At 45.5% G+C, this 19,042-nt stretch overlaps 2 protein-coding genes across 6 annotated transcripts in view; one reads left to right on the plus strand and one right to left on the minus strand.

The window, feature by feature from the left end:
• ubfd1 (ubiquitin family domain containing 1) overlaps positions 1 to 19,042 on the minus strand; it is a 166,149-nt gene that overhangs the window by 28,828 nt on the left and 118,279 nt on the right. The window lies entirely within an intron of this gene.
• Positions 1 to 19,042, plus strand: part of LOC134351876 (UNC93-like protein MFSD11) — a 71,688-nt gene that overhangs the window by 13,963 nt on the left and 38,683 nt on the right. Inside the window, exon 1 of one of the 4 annotated variants that reach the window (XM_063058722.1) lies at positions 9,219 to 9,308. The exons of the other annotated variants lie outside the window; for them this stretch is intronic. Coding sequence (XP_062914792.1) covers positions 9,219 to 9,308 — 90 coding nt within the window. Of the gene's footprint in view, positions 1 to 9,218; positions 9,309 to 19,042 lie in introns of those variants that run through there. 4 annotated transcript variants of the gene reach the window in all.

Raw genomic sequence — 19,042 nt, forward strand, 5'->3', positions numbered from 1 at the left:
ATACCAGTCAGTTAGACTGCTCTCCACGGTACATCTGTAGAAATTTGTAAGTGTCTTTGGTGACGTATCAATTCTCCTCAAACTCCAAATGAAATGTATCCTCTGTTGTGCCTTCCCTGTAACTGCATCGATGTGTTGTGCCTGAGACGTTGACACCCAGGAACTTGAAAATGCTCACCCCTTCTACTTCTGATCCCTCTATAAGGACTGGTGTGTGTTCCCTCGTCCTAACCTTTCTGAAGTCCACAATCAGTTCTTTGGTCTTACTAATGTTGAGTGCTAAGTTATTGATGTAACACCACTCAACTAGCTGATCTATCTCACTCCTGTACTCTGCCTTGTCACCATCTGAAATTCTGCCAACAATGGTTGTGTCATCAGTAAATTTATAGATGGCATTTGAGCTGTGCCTAGCCATACAGTCATGGTTGTAGAGAGAGTAGAACGGTGGGCTAAGCACACATCCTTGAGGTGTACCAGTATTGATTATCAGCAAAGTGAAGATGTTATTTCCAATCCACACAAACTATGGTCTTCTGGTGCAGAAGTTGAGGATCCAATTTCATAGGGAGGTACAGAGGACCAGGTTTGGAGCTTTTCAATCAGAATCAGAATCAGGTTTATTATCACCGGCATGTGACATGAAATTTGTTAACTTAGCAACAGCAGTACATAATCCAGCAGGAAGAGAGAAAAAAAAATAAAATAAAACATAATAAATAAATAAATAAATTACATATATTGAATAGATTATTAAAAATATCTGCAAAAACAGAAATACTGTATATTAAAAAAAGTGAGGTAGTGTCCAAAGCTTCAAAGTCCATTTAGGAATTGGATGGCAGAGGGGAAGAAGCTGTTCCTGAATCACTGAGTGTGTGCCTTCAGGCTTCTGTATCTCCTACCTGATGGTAACAGTGAGAAAAGTGCATGCCCTGGGTGCTGGAGGTCTTTAATAATGGACGTTGCCTTTCTGAGACACCACTCCCTGAAGATGTCTTGGATACTTTGTAGGCTAGTACCCAAGATGGAGCTGACTAGATTTACAACCTTCTGCAGCTTCTTTCGGTCCTGGGCAGTAGCCCCTCCATACCAGACAGTGATGCAGCCTGTCAGAATGCTCTCCATGGTGCAACTATAGAAGTTTTTGAGCGTATTTGTTTTTGTGCCAAATCGCTTCAGGCTCCTAATAAAGTATAGCTGCTGTCTTGCCTTGCTTATGACTACATCAATATGTTGGGACCAGGTTAGACCCTCAGAGATCTTGACACCCAGGAACTTGAAACTGCTCACTCCCTCCACTTCTGATCCCTCTATGAGGATTGGTATGTGTTCCTTCATCTTACCCTTCCTGAAGTCCACAATTAGCTCTTTCGTCTTACTGACGTTGAGTGCCAGGTTGTTTCTGCGACACCACTCCACTAGTTGGCATATCTCACTCCTGTACGCCCTCTCGTCACCATCTGAGATTCTACCAATCATAGTTGTATCGTCAGCAAGTTTGTAGATGGTATTTGAGCTATGCCTAGCCACACAGTCATGTGTATATAGAGAGTAGAGCAGTGGGATAAGCACACCCCCCTGAGGTATGCCAGTGTTGATCGTCAGCGAAGAGGATCTGTTATCACCAATCCGCAGACTGTGGTCTTCTGGTTAGGAAGTCGAGGATCCAATTACAGAGGGAGGTACAGGCCCAGGTTCTGCAACTTCTCAATTAGGATTGTGGGAATGATGGTATTAAATGCTGAGCTATAGTCGATGAACAGTATCCTGATGTAGATGTTTGTGTTGTCTAGGTGGTCTAAAGCCGTGTGAAGAGCCATAAAGATTGCGTCTGCCGTTGACCTATTGTGACGATAAGCATATTGCAATGGGTCCAGGTCTTTGCTGAGGCAGGAGTTCAGTCTAGTCACAACCAACCTCTCAAAGCATTTCATCACTGTCGATGTGAGTGCTACCGGGCGATAATCATTAAGGCAGTTCACATTATTCTTCTTTGGCACTGGTATAATTGTTGCCTTTTTAAAGCAAGTGGGAACTTCTGCCCGTAGCAGTGAGAGGTTGAGAATGACCTGTAGGAATGACTATGTTAAACACTGAGTTGTAGTCAATAAACAGCAGTCTGACGTAAGTATTAGTATTGTTCAGGTGATATAAGGCCGCATTAAGAGCCAACGTGGTAGCATCCTCTGTAGACCTATTGTGGCAATAGGCAAAATGCAGTGGGTCCAGGTCCTTGCTAAGACAGTAGTTGATTCTAGCATAACCAACTACTCAAAACACATCATCACTATAGATGTAAGTGCTACAGGGGTCCTTATAATCTCCCCTTCAAAGTGAACATAAAAGATGTTGAGCTTATCTGGGAGTGAAGCATCACTGTTCTTCATGATGTTGGGTTTCGCTTTGTAGGAGACAATGGCCTGCAAACCCCGCCAGAGTTGCTGTGCATCCAGTTCCGCCTTTAACCTCATTTAGAATTGTTTCTTTGCTCTTGAGATAGCCCTCAGTAAGTCATACCTGGCCTTCTTGTATAGACCTGGATCACCAGACTTGAATACCACAGATCTAGCCCTCAGCAGACGACGAACCTCCTGGTTCATCCCTGACTTTTGATTTGGATATGGCAGTATGTTCTCCTAGGGACACACTCATCCACACAGGTTTTGGTGAAGTCAGTGACAATTGTGGCATACTGACTCAGACTTAAAGATGAATCTCTGAATACAGCCCAGTCTGCTGACTCACAGCAGTCCTGTGCCTCCTTTGACCATACCTTCTTGGTCCTTACTACTGGTGCTGCAGTCTTCAGTCTCTGCCTATACTCAGGGAGTAGAAGTTCAGCCAGGTGATCAGACTTTCCAAAGTGTGGGTGTGGGATGGCACAGTAAGTGCTGTTGATGGTAGTATAACAGCAGTCCAGTGTGTTGGTTCCTCTGGTTCCATTATTTAGAAAATTTTTCAAGCTGACCTGGTTGAAATCCCCCAAAATAATGAGAAAGTCTTTGGGTGTGTTGTTTCATGCCTGTTGATTATATCGCTCAGTTCATCCAGAGCCTGTTTAACATGGATCTGAGGTGGGATGTTCACCGCTACCAAAACGATCACTGAAAACCCCCGTGACAGATAAAATGGACGACGCGTGATTGCAGGGAATTTCAGGTCGGGTGAGCAGGACTGGGACAGCACCACCACGTTTGTACACTATGGGGAGTTGATCATAAAGCAAATTCCACCTCCTCTGCCTTTGAAGTACTCAGTACTCCTACCTTAGTGGAGAATTTTGTTGTATTGTTGCATCTGGTCTGGCAGAGAATATCCAAGACTCCATGAAACAAAAACGCAATCTCAAACACAAACACCTTCTGATACAGCGATCTTGCTCTTACATCATCAATTTTATTTACCAGAGATTGTACATTTGCCAGCAGAATAGTTGAAAGTTGGAGTCAGAACACTTGTGTCCTTTAACAAACTTTTAAACCAGCACAGCATCCTCTCTTCCTTCCACTGTCTTAAAGGGGAACCATTACAGCAACCAGAGACTTTCCGAGATTCGTCGACTTTGAGTAGTAATAGATTTTTAAAATCACCTTCAAAAGATGTTACTTACTGTATAGACCATGACTATAGCTGTGGATTTCGGCTGTAGCAGTCTAAAATTGGAATATCTGATGATTTCCATCGGAGCTGCTTGAACGAGTCGCCTTCTTAATGGCTCCCTGGAAGCGTTCCATAGAGAAAGTCTTTTCATTCAGAGGGTGGTAAGTCTTTGGAATTCTCTGTATAATTTATGGAGTGTATGCTCACAAAAACATATGAATTCTTCCCAACCAGAATCCCTAGATGAGCCAAGAGATTCGTAGTCTGCTGAAGGCTAAATCTGTGTTATTTTGAACTTGAGATCCAGAGACTTACAAGAAATCCAGGGATGGAAGGCTATACAGAGAGCAAAAAGGCAATTTTAGATAAAGAGACACTATCTGGTGCTCTAAAATTGTGCAAGGGCTTGCTTGCCGTTACATCCTACAAGAGAAAATCAATTAGCATAATGGCACATTACTCCCTGATGAGTTTATTGTATTTTCTGCACTTTGAGAGGGAGAAAAATGATATTCCTGTATAAGTTCTCACAGAACACAATGACCCTGTGATCTCAGTCTCAGAAGCTGATGTCAGAACATCTCTCAGGTCAACAACACACACAAAATGATGAAGGAACTCAGCAGGCCAGGCAGCATCTATGGAAAAGAGTAAACAAGTTGACATTTCTGGCCAAGACCCTTCTTCAGTATTTTTTCAGGTGTCAGGCCCTGATGGTGTACGTGGCTGAATTCTGAAAACCTGCTCTTACCAACTGGCTGGAATGTTCAGAGACACCTTCAACCTCTTCCTCCTGCTGCCTGAGGTTCCTGCTGGTTTCAGGATGGTATTAATTTTGTTGGTATACAAGAAGAGCAAGGTGATTTGCCCAAATAACTAAAAACACCAAATGCAGTACATTGGGTTAGAAGAAGTGCAAATAATTGCCGCTTCACTGAAAAATTCTGTTTGAACTGACAGGCATTGTACTTCCTGTCACCCAAGGCACTCACAGATTTCTACAGATGAACCATAGAGAGCATTCTAATTGGCTGCAACACCATCTGATATGGGGTTAGGGGTGCCACTACACAGGATCAAAAGAAGCTGCAGAAAATTGTAAACTTAGTCAACTCCATCACGGGCACTAGCCTCCACTGTATCCAGGACACCTTCAAGGAGCAATGCCAAAGAAAGGTGGCATCCATCATTAAGGACCCCCAGCACCCAAGACATGCCCTGTTCTCATTGCTACCATCATGTAGGAGGTACAGGACCTGAAGGCACACACTCAATGATTCAGGAACAGCTTCTTCCCCTCTGCCATCTGATTTCTGAATGGACATTGAACCCATGAACACTACCTTACTACTTTTTAATTTTTAATTTTTGCACTACTTATTTGCTTTAACTATGTAATTGTCACAATGGGGGGCATTTGGAACGGACCCAAATGCAAGACACAGACACTGAAGTACAAGGAACAGGACTTGACTAGAGTAGGGACAGACAAGGAGCAGGGACAAGAACACAGACCTGGGTTTGGACCCTGAGCTAGGGACTGGACAAGGACCCAGAGCCTGGGTCTTGCCTCGGGCTTGGGCCCCAGAACCAGGCATGGACATGACATGACTGCAGGACTGGAGGCTGGGGTCTTGAGGCTTGAGGCTTGGAGATAGGCTTGGGGTCTTGAGGCTTGAGGCTTGGGGGCTTGAGGCTTGGAGACAGGCTTGGGGTCTTGGCTCTTGAGGCTGGAGCTTGGAGACAGGCTTGGGGTCTTGGCTCTTGAGGCTGGAGCTTGGAGACAGGCAGGGAACTGTACATCAACAGAGAGCCAGGACTTATCCTTCAAAAAGCCGGGACTCATCTTTAATTCAACACTAACATGAAACTGGACAGTACATAGACATAGAGCCAGGACTCATCCATAGACAAGCCGGGACTCAACTTTATCTCCACACCAAGGTGGGACAGGTTCACCTGTTGGGTAACGGCAGAACGGCCGGACTTACCCAGCAGAGGCAAAGACAAGACAGATCCTCCCCGCAAGGCAACGGCAGAATGGCCTGACTTACCCCACGGAGGAGAGGACAAGACAAGACAAGACAGGACCCCTGCAAGCAATGGCAGAACGGCCTGACTTTCCCAACAGAGGCAAGGACAAAACAAGATAGATCCCCCTGCAGGGCAAAGGCAAAACAGCCTGGCTTACCCCACAGAGGCAAGGACAAGAAGAGACAAACACCAAAGAACGATAGACAGTTCCATCTCTGCTTCGGGGTAGCTCCGAGTCTCAGTTCGGCCAGCAACCTCAGCTGGCTACGGAAACAGCCAGATCCCTACCTAGCTCAGAGTGGCTGACGGCCACTCAGCTGGCCCAGGAAATGGCCAAATCCATACTGCAAAGACAGCTCGGACTACTGACAGCAATGGCAAGTGGCCGCACTAGTCTTCCACTGGCAGGTTGCTCCCAGGGGATCTTGACAAGACAAACCAGCAGCCCACACTCAACCCCAAGGCTACTTATATTCCAAGCCCCAAGACGGGAATCAGGTGCCTATGATTAACCCAACCAAAACAAAGGACAGCTGGAAGACCCAGAGTCCTGAGTCCACAGACCGGACCGTGAACCGGAATGCGGACTTCACGGACTTGGACCATGACAGTAATATACATATATACTTGCAGTAATTCACTTTTTTTCTATTATTATGTATGTTATTGTGTTGCCACCACTGCAAAGACAACAAATTTCATGTCATATGCTGGTGATCTTAAACCTGATTCTGACTCTCATGGGAAAGTGCCATATAACAGAGAGTGGCAGCCATCACTTTATTTCAGATTTGCAGCACCTACAACTTTGTTCATTGTCATTTAAAGATGAGTGCTTAAGCCAGTTGATGGGTTTGTCCTGGACTGTGTTGAACTTCTTGAGGGTTGTCGAATCTGCACCTGCCCAGAGAAGAGAAGCATATTTTCCATCATGCTGCTTCTTCTTGCCTTGTAGATGGCAGAAGGGCATTGGGGGTATCAGAAAGCAGGTGACCACCGTGAAATATACAGCCTCTGACCTGCTCTTGTAGTCAGAGTGTTTATGCAGCTGACCCAGCTGAGTTCCTGGCAAATGGCGACCCTCCAGTATCTTGATGGTGGGGGTCTCAGTAATGACAACGCCATTGAATAGTAAGTCATTAGACACCAATTCTGTGGTGCAAGTGTTACTTGCTTTTTATCAACCTATTCCTGAATACTGCTCAGGTATTTTCCCCTCAGCAAGTCCCTGAAGGTTGAAAATGACTTAGTTCCACTCCAGTTCTGTGGGTTCCAAGCTGATTGACAAGGCAATGTAGGATCAACAGATTCTACCACAGGCTGGGTAAGGCTTTGTTAATTGGGTGGGAAGAAGTGCACTTACTTCACCATTTTTGCTCTGTTTCCAGGTGCTCCTGAAAAAGGGAAGAAACTAGACAAGCAAAGCTAAAACAAAGTAGGAAAAGAGCTCAGTGGGATAAGAACAGGATAAACAACAAATCTGCCAATAATGTTTCATTTTTCAATCATAGGGAGGAAGAAAAAATGGGCTGTTGGGAGGGAAGATTGCTTGAGAAATTAATGTCTATGACTATCCTTGAAACCTTGGTGGATTAGAGGGCGGTAATGAGGAAGTATCACAGAATAAGTTTTCAAAGCCTGAGAAATAGCATTGTTCTTGTAGCTCATAAGACGTAGGCCACTTGGCCCATCGCACCTACTCCGCCACTTAATTATGGCTGATTCATTATCCCTCTCAACCCCTTCCTTGTGCCTTCTCCCTATAACCTTTGATATTTACCAATCAAAAATATATCAAACTCAGCTTTAAATATACCCAATGACTTGACCTCCATTGTCACCTGTGGCATTGTATTCCATAAATTCACCACCCTCTGGCTGAAGAAATTCCTCTTCCTCTCTGTCCTAAAGAGATATCCTATTCTGAGGCTGTGCCCTCTAGTCCTAGACTCAGGCACTTTAGCAGATATCTAATCCACCTCACTCTATCTAGGACTTTCAATATTTAATCAGATTGTGTGACGGCAGTGTTGGGCTTATTTTTTAGTGAAAGAAATTCCGTAGGTTCAGAGGGTAGTAGGTTGGAATGAGTAATTAGAAAGGTAAAATTAAATTATCAGAGTGGTCCCTAATACTAGTTTAAGTTCATCAGCTGGTGGCTGCAGAAATGAGTTTTGGCGAATAACATCACACTTCAGAAGGGAAACAGAAAGCAATGAAGGTGAGCAAATGGATCATTGGACAGAGTAGAGTTTCTTCAAAACTGGTATTCCTAGGCGTGAAGTAACAGTGAATTCAGCAATAATCTAACAGCAGACTACTGCAAATGTTAGCATTCAAAATAAAGCAGGAAATTCGTCAGGTCAGGCTGAGAATTTGATTTTATTCTGCTCTTCCTATTTGCACCACAGTAATCTTTACTAGGTCACTGGTCGTGTGTCCTTCAGTCCAGTAATCTTCACCAGGTCACTGGTCGTGCGTCCTCCAGTCCAATAATCTTCACCAGGTCACTGGTCGTGCGTCCTCCAGTCCAATAATCTTCACCAGGTCACTGGTCGTGCGTCCTTCAGTCCAGTAATCTTCACCAGGTCACTGGTGGTGCGTCCTCCAGTCCAGTAATCTTCACCAGGTCACTGGTCGTGTGTCGTTCAGTCTCTCTTAAAGTGAATAGTGTCCTTTATTTTCTCTGCCTCTCCCCCCTTTGCAGTGTTAAAACTCACATTTCCATCTTTATAAAGTCATGATGAAAGGCCATTGGTTTGAAATGTTAACTCTTTCCTTGCTGCCAGCGACCGTGCTTTTGTTGTTCTGCAGCTGTCCAGTGGTTGAATGACATGGAGCAGAGTTGTTGGCAATTGCTGGCCATGGCTGAAAGATAAAATCTGAAATGATTTATTCGGACCTCGACTGTCTCTGTATCTTGTTGCGGTCATCCTCAGTATTAACCATTCCTCCCAAATTGGGATCATCTTCAAATCCAGACATGCGTTTTTGATCTAGGGTGGCCCTGAGCAATTAAGATAAATTGGATTCAGCCCTGGTACTGTATTTGTGAAACATGAGGGAAAATATGTGATGCTTTGAAGTTCAACAGCGTGAAAGCAAATTTAATAACAAATTTCAAAGGGGAATTGGCTAAACTGTTGGAGGGAAATTATTTCCAGGGGAAAGAAGGGATTTGGATCATGGATGGTTCTCTCACGGTGTATGCATCAGGTCCACGCGCCACTTTCTATGCTACATTATTCTGATTGACTACACTTCAAGAGTTCTTCACTAATTGTGGGACTCTTGAGATAACTAAATCTTTCAGTTAACAAACAATTATTCTTGTACCATTAAGGCAGTAGAATCGGTTCCTCCTTGATTACTTAACATGGACCTCATCTCCTCAACCCGCTGTCTGACACCACTGTCTTTGTCCGGCCCCTCCGAGACCGGGCAAAAGCGAGTGATCTGTCTGTCAAGGTCGGAGTGACAGTTTTCCACCCGCCTCTTTCGGCTCCGGCCCGTTCGACTGACTGACAGCTCCACAGAGAGTTCGCTGGTCGCGGCGGCGGCTGTGGCAGTCTACGGTCTCCATGGGTGATTGCCGAGTGGGGAACGTTTACCTTCTAGGTGTGGGTTTTATGCTCATTTTCACTGCGTTCACCACTTGCGGGAACATAGAGGTGAGTTTGATCACGGTTTAATGAAGTGGGATGACAGTACTTACCTAGATTTAGAGTAACTGTATTAAGACTACAGGAATAGGATATGAATTAGATTAATACTCGAACAGATTCTTACTGTGCTAATTTATGGAGTATTTAGCGGTATAGGCTGTGAGATTTACAGAATGGGCTAGAGTGGCTGAGTAATGGAACTGAAATAACAACGCATTGTTACCAACTTTGAATTCAAGTAATGGTATATGCAATAACTATCTGTGTCTAGGACGTATAGTTAAATAGTTTGATAAATCAGTTAACAATGTATCAGTTAAAGTGATACTGTATTGACCAAAGTAATGATTAAGACAAGTCAAGTTTATTGTTATTTAACTATATACATGTACTGTATATAACGTACATAACCATCATCATCAGGTGCCGTGCCCAGTTTGAGCTTTGACTGCCATGGCCCACACACTCCTGTTTCGGTTCAAGTGGATCAATTCATTGGTATTCATTTCCAGTTCTCTGGCTGCTGTCTCCATCATCATTTGTCTTTGTCTTCCTCTAGCTTACTTCCCTTCAAACTTTCCCATAATTACCGTAAATTCTAACTCCTCTTTCCTAATCACATGTCCAATGAAGTTACGTTACCTTTTCATGATCTCATACATTATTTCTCTTTTTGTGCTTGCTCTGTTCATGACATCCTCGTTAGATATTTGTTCGTCCATGATATTCTTTGCAAACTCCTCAAAAACCACATCTCTGCTGCTACAATTTGTTTTCTCATGTTACTACATATTGTCCAACATTCTGATCCATGTAACATAACTGGATAGACGTAACATTTCAGTGCTCTGAGGCGGGTTGTCATGCCTAGTTTATTGTTGGTCAGTATACACTTCACTTTCGTAAAGGTGTCTTTTGCCATCCCTATTCTTCTTTTGATGTCCATGTCGCACCTGCCATCTGATGTCACCCAGCTTCCTAAGTAGCAAAAGTTCTATACTGTACTTGTTTTATGTCTTCCCCATTTATTTTCAGCCTGCAGATAGGATTCTCCTTCTTTTTGAATATCACCATACATTCTGTCTTTTTGCAATTGATAGATAGACCCATTTTTGCACTTTCTTCAACAACTACATCAACTAAGTTTTTTTACATAACCATACAATGAATATAGAAGCAAGACAATGTTTTCTCTGAACCAGGATGTAAAGCACATACAGTAACTTATGACAGTAAGGATAAAATCTACAGATGAATTACATATAAATAACAAACTAAAGTGCATAAATTAAATGTTGTAAGGCACGGAACAGATTCACCAGTCACACTTTGAAAGCAATGCAGCGGGGAGTTCAGAAGCCTAATGGCCCGAGGGAAGCTGCTGCTTCCCAACCTGACCATTCTTGTTTTTATGTATCAGTCTCCTGCCTGATGGTAGAAAGTCAAAGAGGATGCTGGATGGATGGGTGGGATCCTTAATAACACTAAGGGCCCTGCGTATGTAGCACTCCTGATAAATGTCCCCAGTGGATGGTAGGGAGACCCCTATGATCCTCTCAGCTGTTCTCACAGTCCTTTGTAGGGATTTGCAGTCCGATGCTCGGCTGCTCCCACACCAGATGGAGATGCACCTTGCCAGCACACTCTCAGTGGGGCTCAAAGAAGGTACGATGGTAATAAACTGTTGATGAAGTAACAATATATTAACTTAGCAAGTAGCCGGGTAGCTTGCTGTGATCTGGAGAGAGTTGCATCGTACTGAAAGATGCAAGACACGTAGGTGCAATACCTCCAGAGTCCAGCTGTTCACTGATGCTCACTACCCAGGCTCATGAACTGAGAGGGTTAACAAAGGGAGAGCTGGAGAGGAGGAATGAGAACTACATAGCAAAAACACAGCAAAACAGTTGCAAAGACAGAAATAATTGTTATTTACTCATAGATTTACAGCATGTGATCCCAGGACTGGGGCACAAACAGAATCTTGTTCTTCAAATAACTTTATCTCCAGCAAGTAACCCATGATCATGAACTAGCTTCAATCAACTCTCTGTTCTGAATCACGAAATGTTTACAGCACAAAAAAGGCAGTTTCCCAACTATGTCTTCAATGGCCATTAGCTCATTACTTTTCAGAGACCTTTACCAATCCGAAACAAATCCTTCTGTCATTCTCTCTTCCCCTAGCCCTATATCAATTCTGCTTCCCCATTCTCCCTAGCTTGGTATCAAAGCCAAAGGAATCCTTTTGTGCCAGCCCCAGAGTCTACCCAATCCAGACCACGACTACTTCTTAGGCATGCCCTCGGGGGCAAGCATAATGTAGCCCCAAGATAATCCCAGTGCACCAGTGTTTGTAGATCTGTATCAATCTCAAACTATTAACACTGCCCTTTTCTCTCCTTATAAACCTGCATGAACCCCAAATCACTCACCATTTTCCCATTTTCTATTATTTCTGTATCAATCCCAAACTGTTCTCATCGTCTCACTTTCTACATTGGAGTCATAGCGTTATTCAGCTTAGAAACTGAGCCCACGGCCTACTGTAACCATAAAACCATAAGATATAGGAGCAGAATTAGGCCATTTGCCTGGTCCATGGCTGATCCATTTTCCCTCGTAGCCCCAATCTCTTGCTTTCTCTCCATATCCCTTCATGCCCTGACTAATCAAGAATCTATCAACTTCAACCTCAAACATACCCAATTACAGTACTTGGCCTCCACAGCCTCCCGTGACAACAAATTCCACGGATTCACCACACTTTGGCTAAAGAAGTTCCTCCTCATCTCCATTCTAAAAGGACACCTCTCTATTCTGAGGCTGTGTCCTCTGGTCTTAGACTCTCCCACCATAGGAAACATCCACCCCACATTCACTCTATTTGTGCCTTTCAACATTTGATAAGTTTCAATGGACTCACTCCTCATTCTTCTCATTTCCAGTGAGTAGAGGTCCTGAACCATCAAATGCTCCTCATATGGCAAGCCTTTCAATCCTGGAATCATTTTTGTGAACTTCCTTTGAACCCTTTCCAATGTCAGCACATCCTTCCTTAAACTAGGGGCCCAAAATGGCTCACAATGCTCCAAGCGAGGCCTCACTAGTGCCTTATAAAGCCAAATCATCACATTCTTGCTAACGTTGTACCTGTCTTCCTCACCACCAACTCAACCTGCAAATTAACCTCGAGGGAATCCTGCAAGAGGACTCCCAAGTCGCTTTGCACCTCAGACTTTTGAATTTTCTTTCCATTTAGAAAATAGTCTACCCTTTTATTTCTTCTACAAAAGAGCATGACCATACACCTCCTGACACCATATTCCATCCTCCACTTCTTTGTCCATTCTCCGAATCTGTCTAAGTCCTTCTGTAGCCTCTCTACTTCCTCAAAGCTACCTGCCCCTCCACCTGTCTTCGTATTGTCCGCAAACTTGGCCACAAAGCCATCAATTCTGTCACCAAGTCATTGACGTATAATGTAAAAAGAATTGGTCCCAACACACTAGTCACCGGCAGTCAATCAAAAAGGCTCCCTTTTTTTCTACTCTTTGCCTCCTGCCAATCAATCAATACTTCCTGTAATACCATGGACTCTTATCTTGTTAAGCAGCCTCATGTGTGGCACCTTGTCAAAGTTCTTCTGAAATCCAATTACGCACATCTGCCGATTCTCCTTTGTCTATCCTACGTTATTTCTTCAAAGAATTCCAGCAGATATGTCAGGCAAGATTTCCCCTTAAGGAAACCATGGCTTAAGGAAACAGCCTACTTTATCATGTTCCTCCGAGGACCCCGAAACCAAATCCTTAACAATCAACTCCAACATCTTCCCAACCACTGAGGTCAGGCTAACTGGTCTATAATTTCCTTTCTTCTGCCTCTCTTCCTTCTTGAAGAGTAGAGTGACATTTGCAATTTCCATTTCTCTGGAACCATGACAGAATCAATTGATTTTTGAGTGATCATTACTAATGCCTCCACAATCTCTTCAGCTACCTCTTTCAGAACTCTGAGGTGTATACCATCTGGTCCAAGTGACATATCTACCTTCAGACCTTTCAGTTTCCTAAGAACCTTCTCCCTAGTAATGGCAACTTCATACACTTCTTGAACTTCTGGCATACTACTAGTGTCTTCCATGGTGAAGACTAATGGAAAATACTCAGTTTGTCGGCTATTTCCTTGTCCCCCATTACTACCTCTCCAGCATTACTATCCAGTGGTCTGATATCTACTCTTGCCTCTTTTTACACTTTATGTATCTAAAGAAACTTATGGTATCCTCTTTAATATTATTGGCTAGCTTACCTTCATATTCTATCTTTTCCTTCTTAATGACTTTTTTAGTTACCTGCTGTTGATTTTTAAAAGCTTCCCAATCCTCTAACTTTCCACTAAATTTAGCTTTATTATATACTGTCTCTTTGGCTTTTATGTTGGCTTTGACTTCTCTTAGCCATGGTTGTGTCATCTTGCTGTTAGAATACTTCTTCCTCTTTGGAATGTATATATCCTGCACCTTCCGAATGGCTTCCAGAAATTCCAGCCATTGCTGCTCTGTCATCATCCCCACTGGTGTTCTTTGCCAATCAATTTTGGCCAGTTCTTCTCTCATGCTGCTGTAATTCCCTTTACTCCACTGTAATAAGATACATTTGGCATTGGATTCTCCTCAAATTGCAGGATGAATTCGATCAAATCATGATCACTGGCTCCTAAGGGTTCTTTTACCTTAAGCTCTCTAATCAATTCCGGTTCATTGCACACCATCCAGTCTAGAATAGCTAATCCCCTTGTGTGCTCTACTACGAGCTGCTCTAAAGAACCATCTCATAGGCATTCTAGAAATTCCCCCTCTTGGGATCCAGCACTGACCTGATTTTCCAATCTACCTGCACGTTGAAATCCCCCATGACTTATTGTAACATTGCCCTTTTGGCATGCATTTCCTATCTTCCATTGTAATATGTAGACCACATCTTTGTTACTGTTTGGTGGTCTGTATACAACTCCCATCAGGGTCTTTTTACCCTTGCTATTCCTCAGCTCTACCCATAATGATTCAATACCTTCTGACACTAATGATTTTTCTAACGATTTGATTTCATTTTTTACTACAGATCCGTGCCACCCCCTCTGCCTACATGCCTGTCCTTTTGATACAGTGTGTATCCATGGACGTTAAGCTCCCAGTTATAATCTTTCAACCATGATTCAGTACTGCCCACGGCATCATGCATGCCCATCTGTTGCTATACTATAAGTTCATCTACCTAATGCTGTCCATGCTGACCCTTTTTGCTAATCCACCCTCATTTGCTGTATTAGGACAATATACTTACATACTTTGCATATTTAAGTACCTGTCTAAATGATTCCTGTAAAATTTTGCTTAGGCCACATTTGGGGTGCTGTGTGCAATTCTATTTGCCTCATTACGAAAAGGATATGTAGGCTTTGGAAAAGGTGCAGAAGAGACAGTGGGGTAGCCACTGAGTGTATGTTTGTGGGCTTCTACTGCCACAGCACCTTCATTCCAAGGTCTGATGTGTTGTGCATTCAGAGATGCTGTCCTGCACACCACTGTTGTAACACGTGTTATTTGAGTTATTGTCACCTTCCTGTCAGCTATAACCAGTTTAGCCATTCTCCTCTGACTTCTCTCATTAACAAGACATTTTGGCCCACAGTACTGCCGCTCACTGGATGTTTTAGTTTTCTGCACCATTCTCTGTAAACTCTACAGACTGTGTGTAAAGATCTCAGGCGATTAGTAACTTCTGAGATACTCAAACCACTCTGTCCGGCACCAATAATCATTCCACCTTCAAAGTCACATTTCTTCCCTGTTCTTATGTTCGATCTGAACAAAAACTGAACGTCTTGACCGTGTTTGCATATCTTTAAGCATTGAGTTGCTGCCACATGATTGGCTGATTTGTATTAATGAACAGGTGTACCTAGAAAAAGCGACCATTGAGAAGATGTGGGAGCGTCAGAGGCTGAGGGGAGATCTGTCTGTTGTTTATAAAATCATAAGAAGCACAGTAGATGTTATAAGTTGATATAAGAAGCATAGTAAAGTTACTGTCATGGTCCCGTCTGTCAATTCCTCATCATGCTATTAACTCCCTAATTGGGCCTTAATCCCCTCGTCTGATTTCCGATCATTCCCAGTTCCACAGCCATGCTCTGCCAGTTCGTTGGTCGACTCTAGTGTGAGTAAACCTCGTTTCCCGATTCCTTGGGACTGTCATTTCTAAGCTCCGCATCATTTCCTGGATACTCTACATAAATCTTTCTCTGTGTAAAGACTCTCCTGGATACCGGTTCCCCATTCGCGGCGGTGCTAACGCCTCACTCTGCCTCCACGCCTGTGTCCTGCACTTGGGTTCATCCTCAGCCTCGTCCTTGCAACAGAATGAGCTGCCCAAGAATGAACCCAGCGGATACGGACCCTGTGCAACAGGCCCTCGCCAGCCAGGGCTACCGACTGGGCGCCCACGACCAGCTGCTCAGAGAGGTCACGGAAAACCTTCGTGCGCTGTCCATGAATGTGAGGAAGGTCAGTGAGCAGGTTGACCGGGTATCCGCTTCCCTTACTCCGTCCCTTCCAAGAACCCCAACTGACCAAACTGCACAGCCTGGGATGACTATGCCCCTCGGATCGGCAACACAATCCCCTCGAGAGCTGTACGTGCCCGAACTGGAACCCTACGTTGGGGATCTAGGGAAGTGCCGGGCTTTCTTATTACAATGCTCTTTGGTCTTTGATCAACAGCCATGTACGTACACCTCGGACAGATCAAAGATTGCATCCATCATAGGGCTGTTGCGAGGGGATGCCTTGGCATGGGCCACCGCAATCTGGGTCAACCAACCAGAGGTCTGTTCCTCCTTCCCCTCCTTCGTCTCCGAAATGAGGAAGGTCTTTGAACAGCCCATTCGCGGTAAGGGCGCTGCTAAGCACTTGCTAACTCTGTCAGGGTTCGCGAAACATAGCACAATACTCCATCGAGTTCCGAATATTAGCGGCCGACTCTGGGTGGAATGACGAGGCACTACGGGAAGTGTCCCGACAGGGCCTCTCAGATAAGATAAAAGATGAACTGGCAGCGAGGGATGACGCGGACAGCCTGGACTCTCTGATCTCTCTAGCTACCAGGCTCGATAATCGACTTCCAGAGCGGCTGAGAGAAAAGACCAGTCGCCCTGCTCCTCAGGTCAGCCCATGTTACCTTACCTTACCATCTTCAGCCAGCCTCCCTTCCCCAGCCGCTCCAAGTAAAGCTCCTGCTCTGACCATCCCCACTACCCTGGGGGAGGAACCGATGCAGCTGGGACAGAACCGTCTCTCCTCGGCCGAACGACTTCGGAGGCGGAGAGCCGGGGATTGTTACTATTGCGGCCAGCCAGGACATTTCCAGGATACCTGTCCTCTGCGGCCAAAAGGAAGGGCAGCCCCCAGAAACACATTCACCATGTCCGTCTAGTCCTCCAGGGACTGTGGGAGAACAAGTTATTTGTGAAGGTGGAAAAATGTGAGTTCCACGTCCCCTAGGTCAGCTTCCTGGACTACATCATTGAAAGCAGGCAGATGAAGGCAGATCCCGAGAAGATCTGGGCGGTGGAAGAATGGCCCAGACCCATGACCCGCAAGCAACTTCTGCGGTTTTTGGGAGTTTGCAAGCTTTTATCATCGATCTATCAGGGATTACAGTCGGGTGGCGGTGCCCCTTACCCGACTTACCTTGCCTACCACACCTTTTTGTTGGGACTCCGAGGCTGATTTGGCATTCACTGACCTGAAGAGGCGGTTCACAACCGCTCCCATCCTGGTCCAACCGGACCCCTCCCGTCAATTCATTGTTGAGGTTGACGCCTCCGACTCCGGGGTAGGAGCAGTCCTGTCCTGACGATCAAGTCCGGACGATAAGCTTCATCCCTGTGCCTTCTTTTCTCGCCCACTGTCCCCCGCCGAGCGGAACTACGACGTGGGGAATTGGGAACTACTGGCGATCAAGCTAGCATTAGAGGAATGGAGGCACTGGCTAGAGGGGGCGGAACACCCGTTTTTTGTTTGGACTGATCATAAGAACCTGGGATATATTCAGACCGCCAAATGTTTGAACTCCCGCCAGGCCCATTGGGCATTATTTTTTGGACCGTTCAAGTTTTCCCTCACATACTGTCCAGGGTCCAAGAACAGGACACCTGACGTGCTCTCCCGCCAATACAATTTCAATGAGGACACTTCCAGCCCAAAGACTATCCTCCCACCAACCTATGTGGTGGCCACCCTCACTTGGGAGATTGAGTTCATGGTAAAGGAAACCCAACGGGATGACCCTGACCCCGGCAATGGACCCGCCGATCGCCTTTTTGTGCCTGAATCCGTCAGGTCTCAGGTTCTCCGCTGGGGGCACACATTTCGGTTCGCCTGCCACCCTGGGAGTGATAGGACACTGGCTCTCCTGAAAAGACACCTTTGGTGGCGTTCCATGGAGGCGGATACCCGTTTCTATGTCTCTGCATGTTCCGTCTGTGCCCGGGGGAAAGCCTCCCATTGGCTACCTGCCGGATTACTTGGTCCCCTACCTGTCCCTGGTCGTCCTTGGTCGCACATCACCCTAGATTTCGTCACCGGTCTACCCCCTTCACACAGAAACACCACCGTACTCACCGTGGTAGACCGGTTCTCCAAGACGGTGCACTTTGTAGCCCTCCCTAAACTCCCTTCTGCTCAGGAAACCGCAGACCTTCTTGTCCTCCACGGAATCCCCGCGGACATCATCTCCGATGGAGGTCCCCAATTCATCTCGCAAGTATGGAAGGCCTTCTGTAAAGCCTTAGGTGCCTCGGTCAGCCTGTCATCCGGCTTCCACCCAGAGACGAAGGGGCAAACAGAACAGGTCAACCAGGACTTGGAGGTGACACTACGTTGTATTACAACCAACAACCCGTCTACCTGGAGTGACCACCTCACGTGGGTTGAGTATGCCCACAACTCTCTGGTTAGTACTGCCATCGGAAGGTCTCCCTTCGAGTGCTCCCTTGGGTTCCAACTGCCTGCTGTTCCCCGCGCAAGAAGAGGAGATTGCGGTGCCGTCTGTTCAGGCCCATATCGATCGGTGCCGCAAGGTTTGGGAGGACACAGGCACGGCCCTGCTCAGATCAGTGAATCGCAATAGGAGGATTTCTAATCAACACCGGACTCCTGCGCCTGAGTATCGACCTGGGCAGATGGTGTGGCTTTCATCCAAAGACATCCATCTCAAAAACCAGCCTAAGAAACTCGCTCCTCACTTCCTGGGACCTTTCAAGGTCGAAAGTATCATCAACCCCACAGCAGTCCAACTTAAACTACCAAGATCTATGCACATCCACCCTACTTTTCATGTTTCCCAATTAAAACCGCTTTGCCAGTCCCTTGTGTCCTCCGGCCAAAACCCCTCCACCCGTCCAGATCATCGACAACCATCCGGCATACACCATCCGGCGGCTACTAGATGTGCGCCGTCGGGGCAGGGGCCTCCAATACCTGGTCAACTGGGAAGGGTATGGCCCAGAGGAGCGTTCCTGGGTTCCCGCTCCTTCATCCTGAATCCCTCCGTCATCCAAGACTTCCATCGGGACCATCCGGACAAGCCTGGAGAATTGCCTGGAGGCTCCCATTGAAGGGAGTATACTGTCATGGTCCTGTCTGGTAATTCCCCATCTTGCTATTATCTCCT

Source organism: Mobula hypostoma, chromosome 9 (assembly GCF_963921235.1).
Source record: "Mobula hypostoma chromosome 9, sMobHyp1.1, whole genome shotgun sequence".
NCBI lineage: Eukaryota > Metazoa > Chordata > Chondrichthyes > Myliobatiformes > Myliobatidae > Mobula > Mobula hypostoma.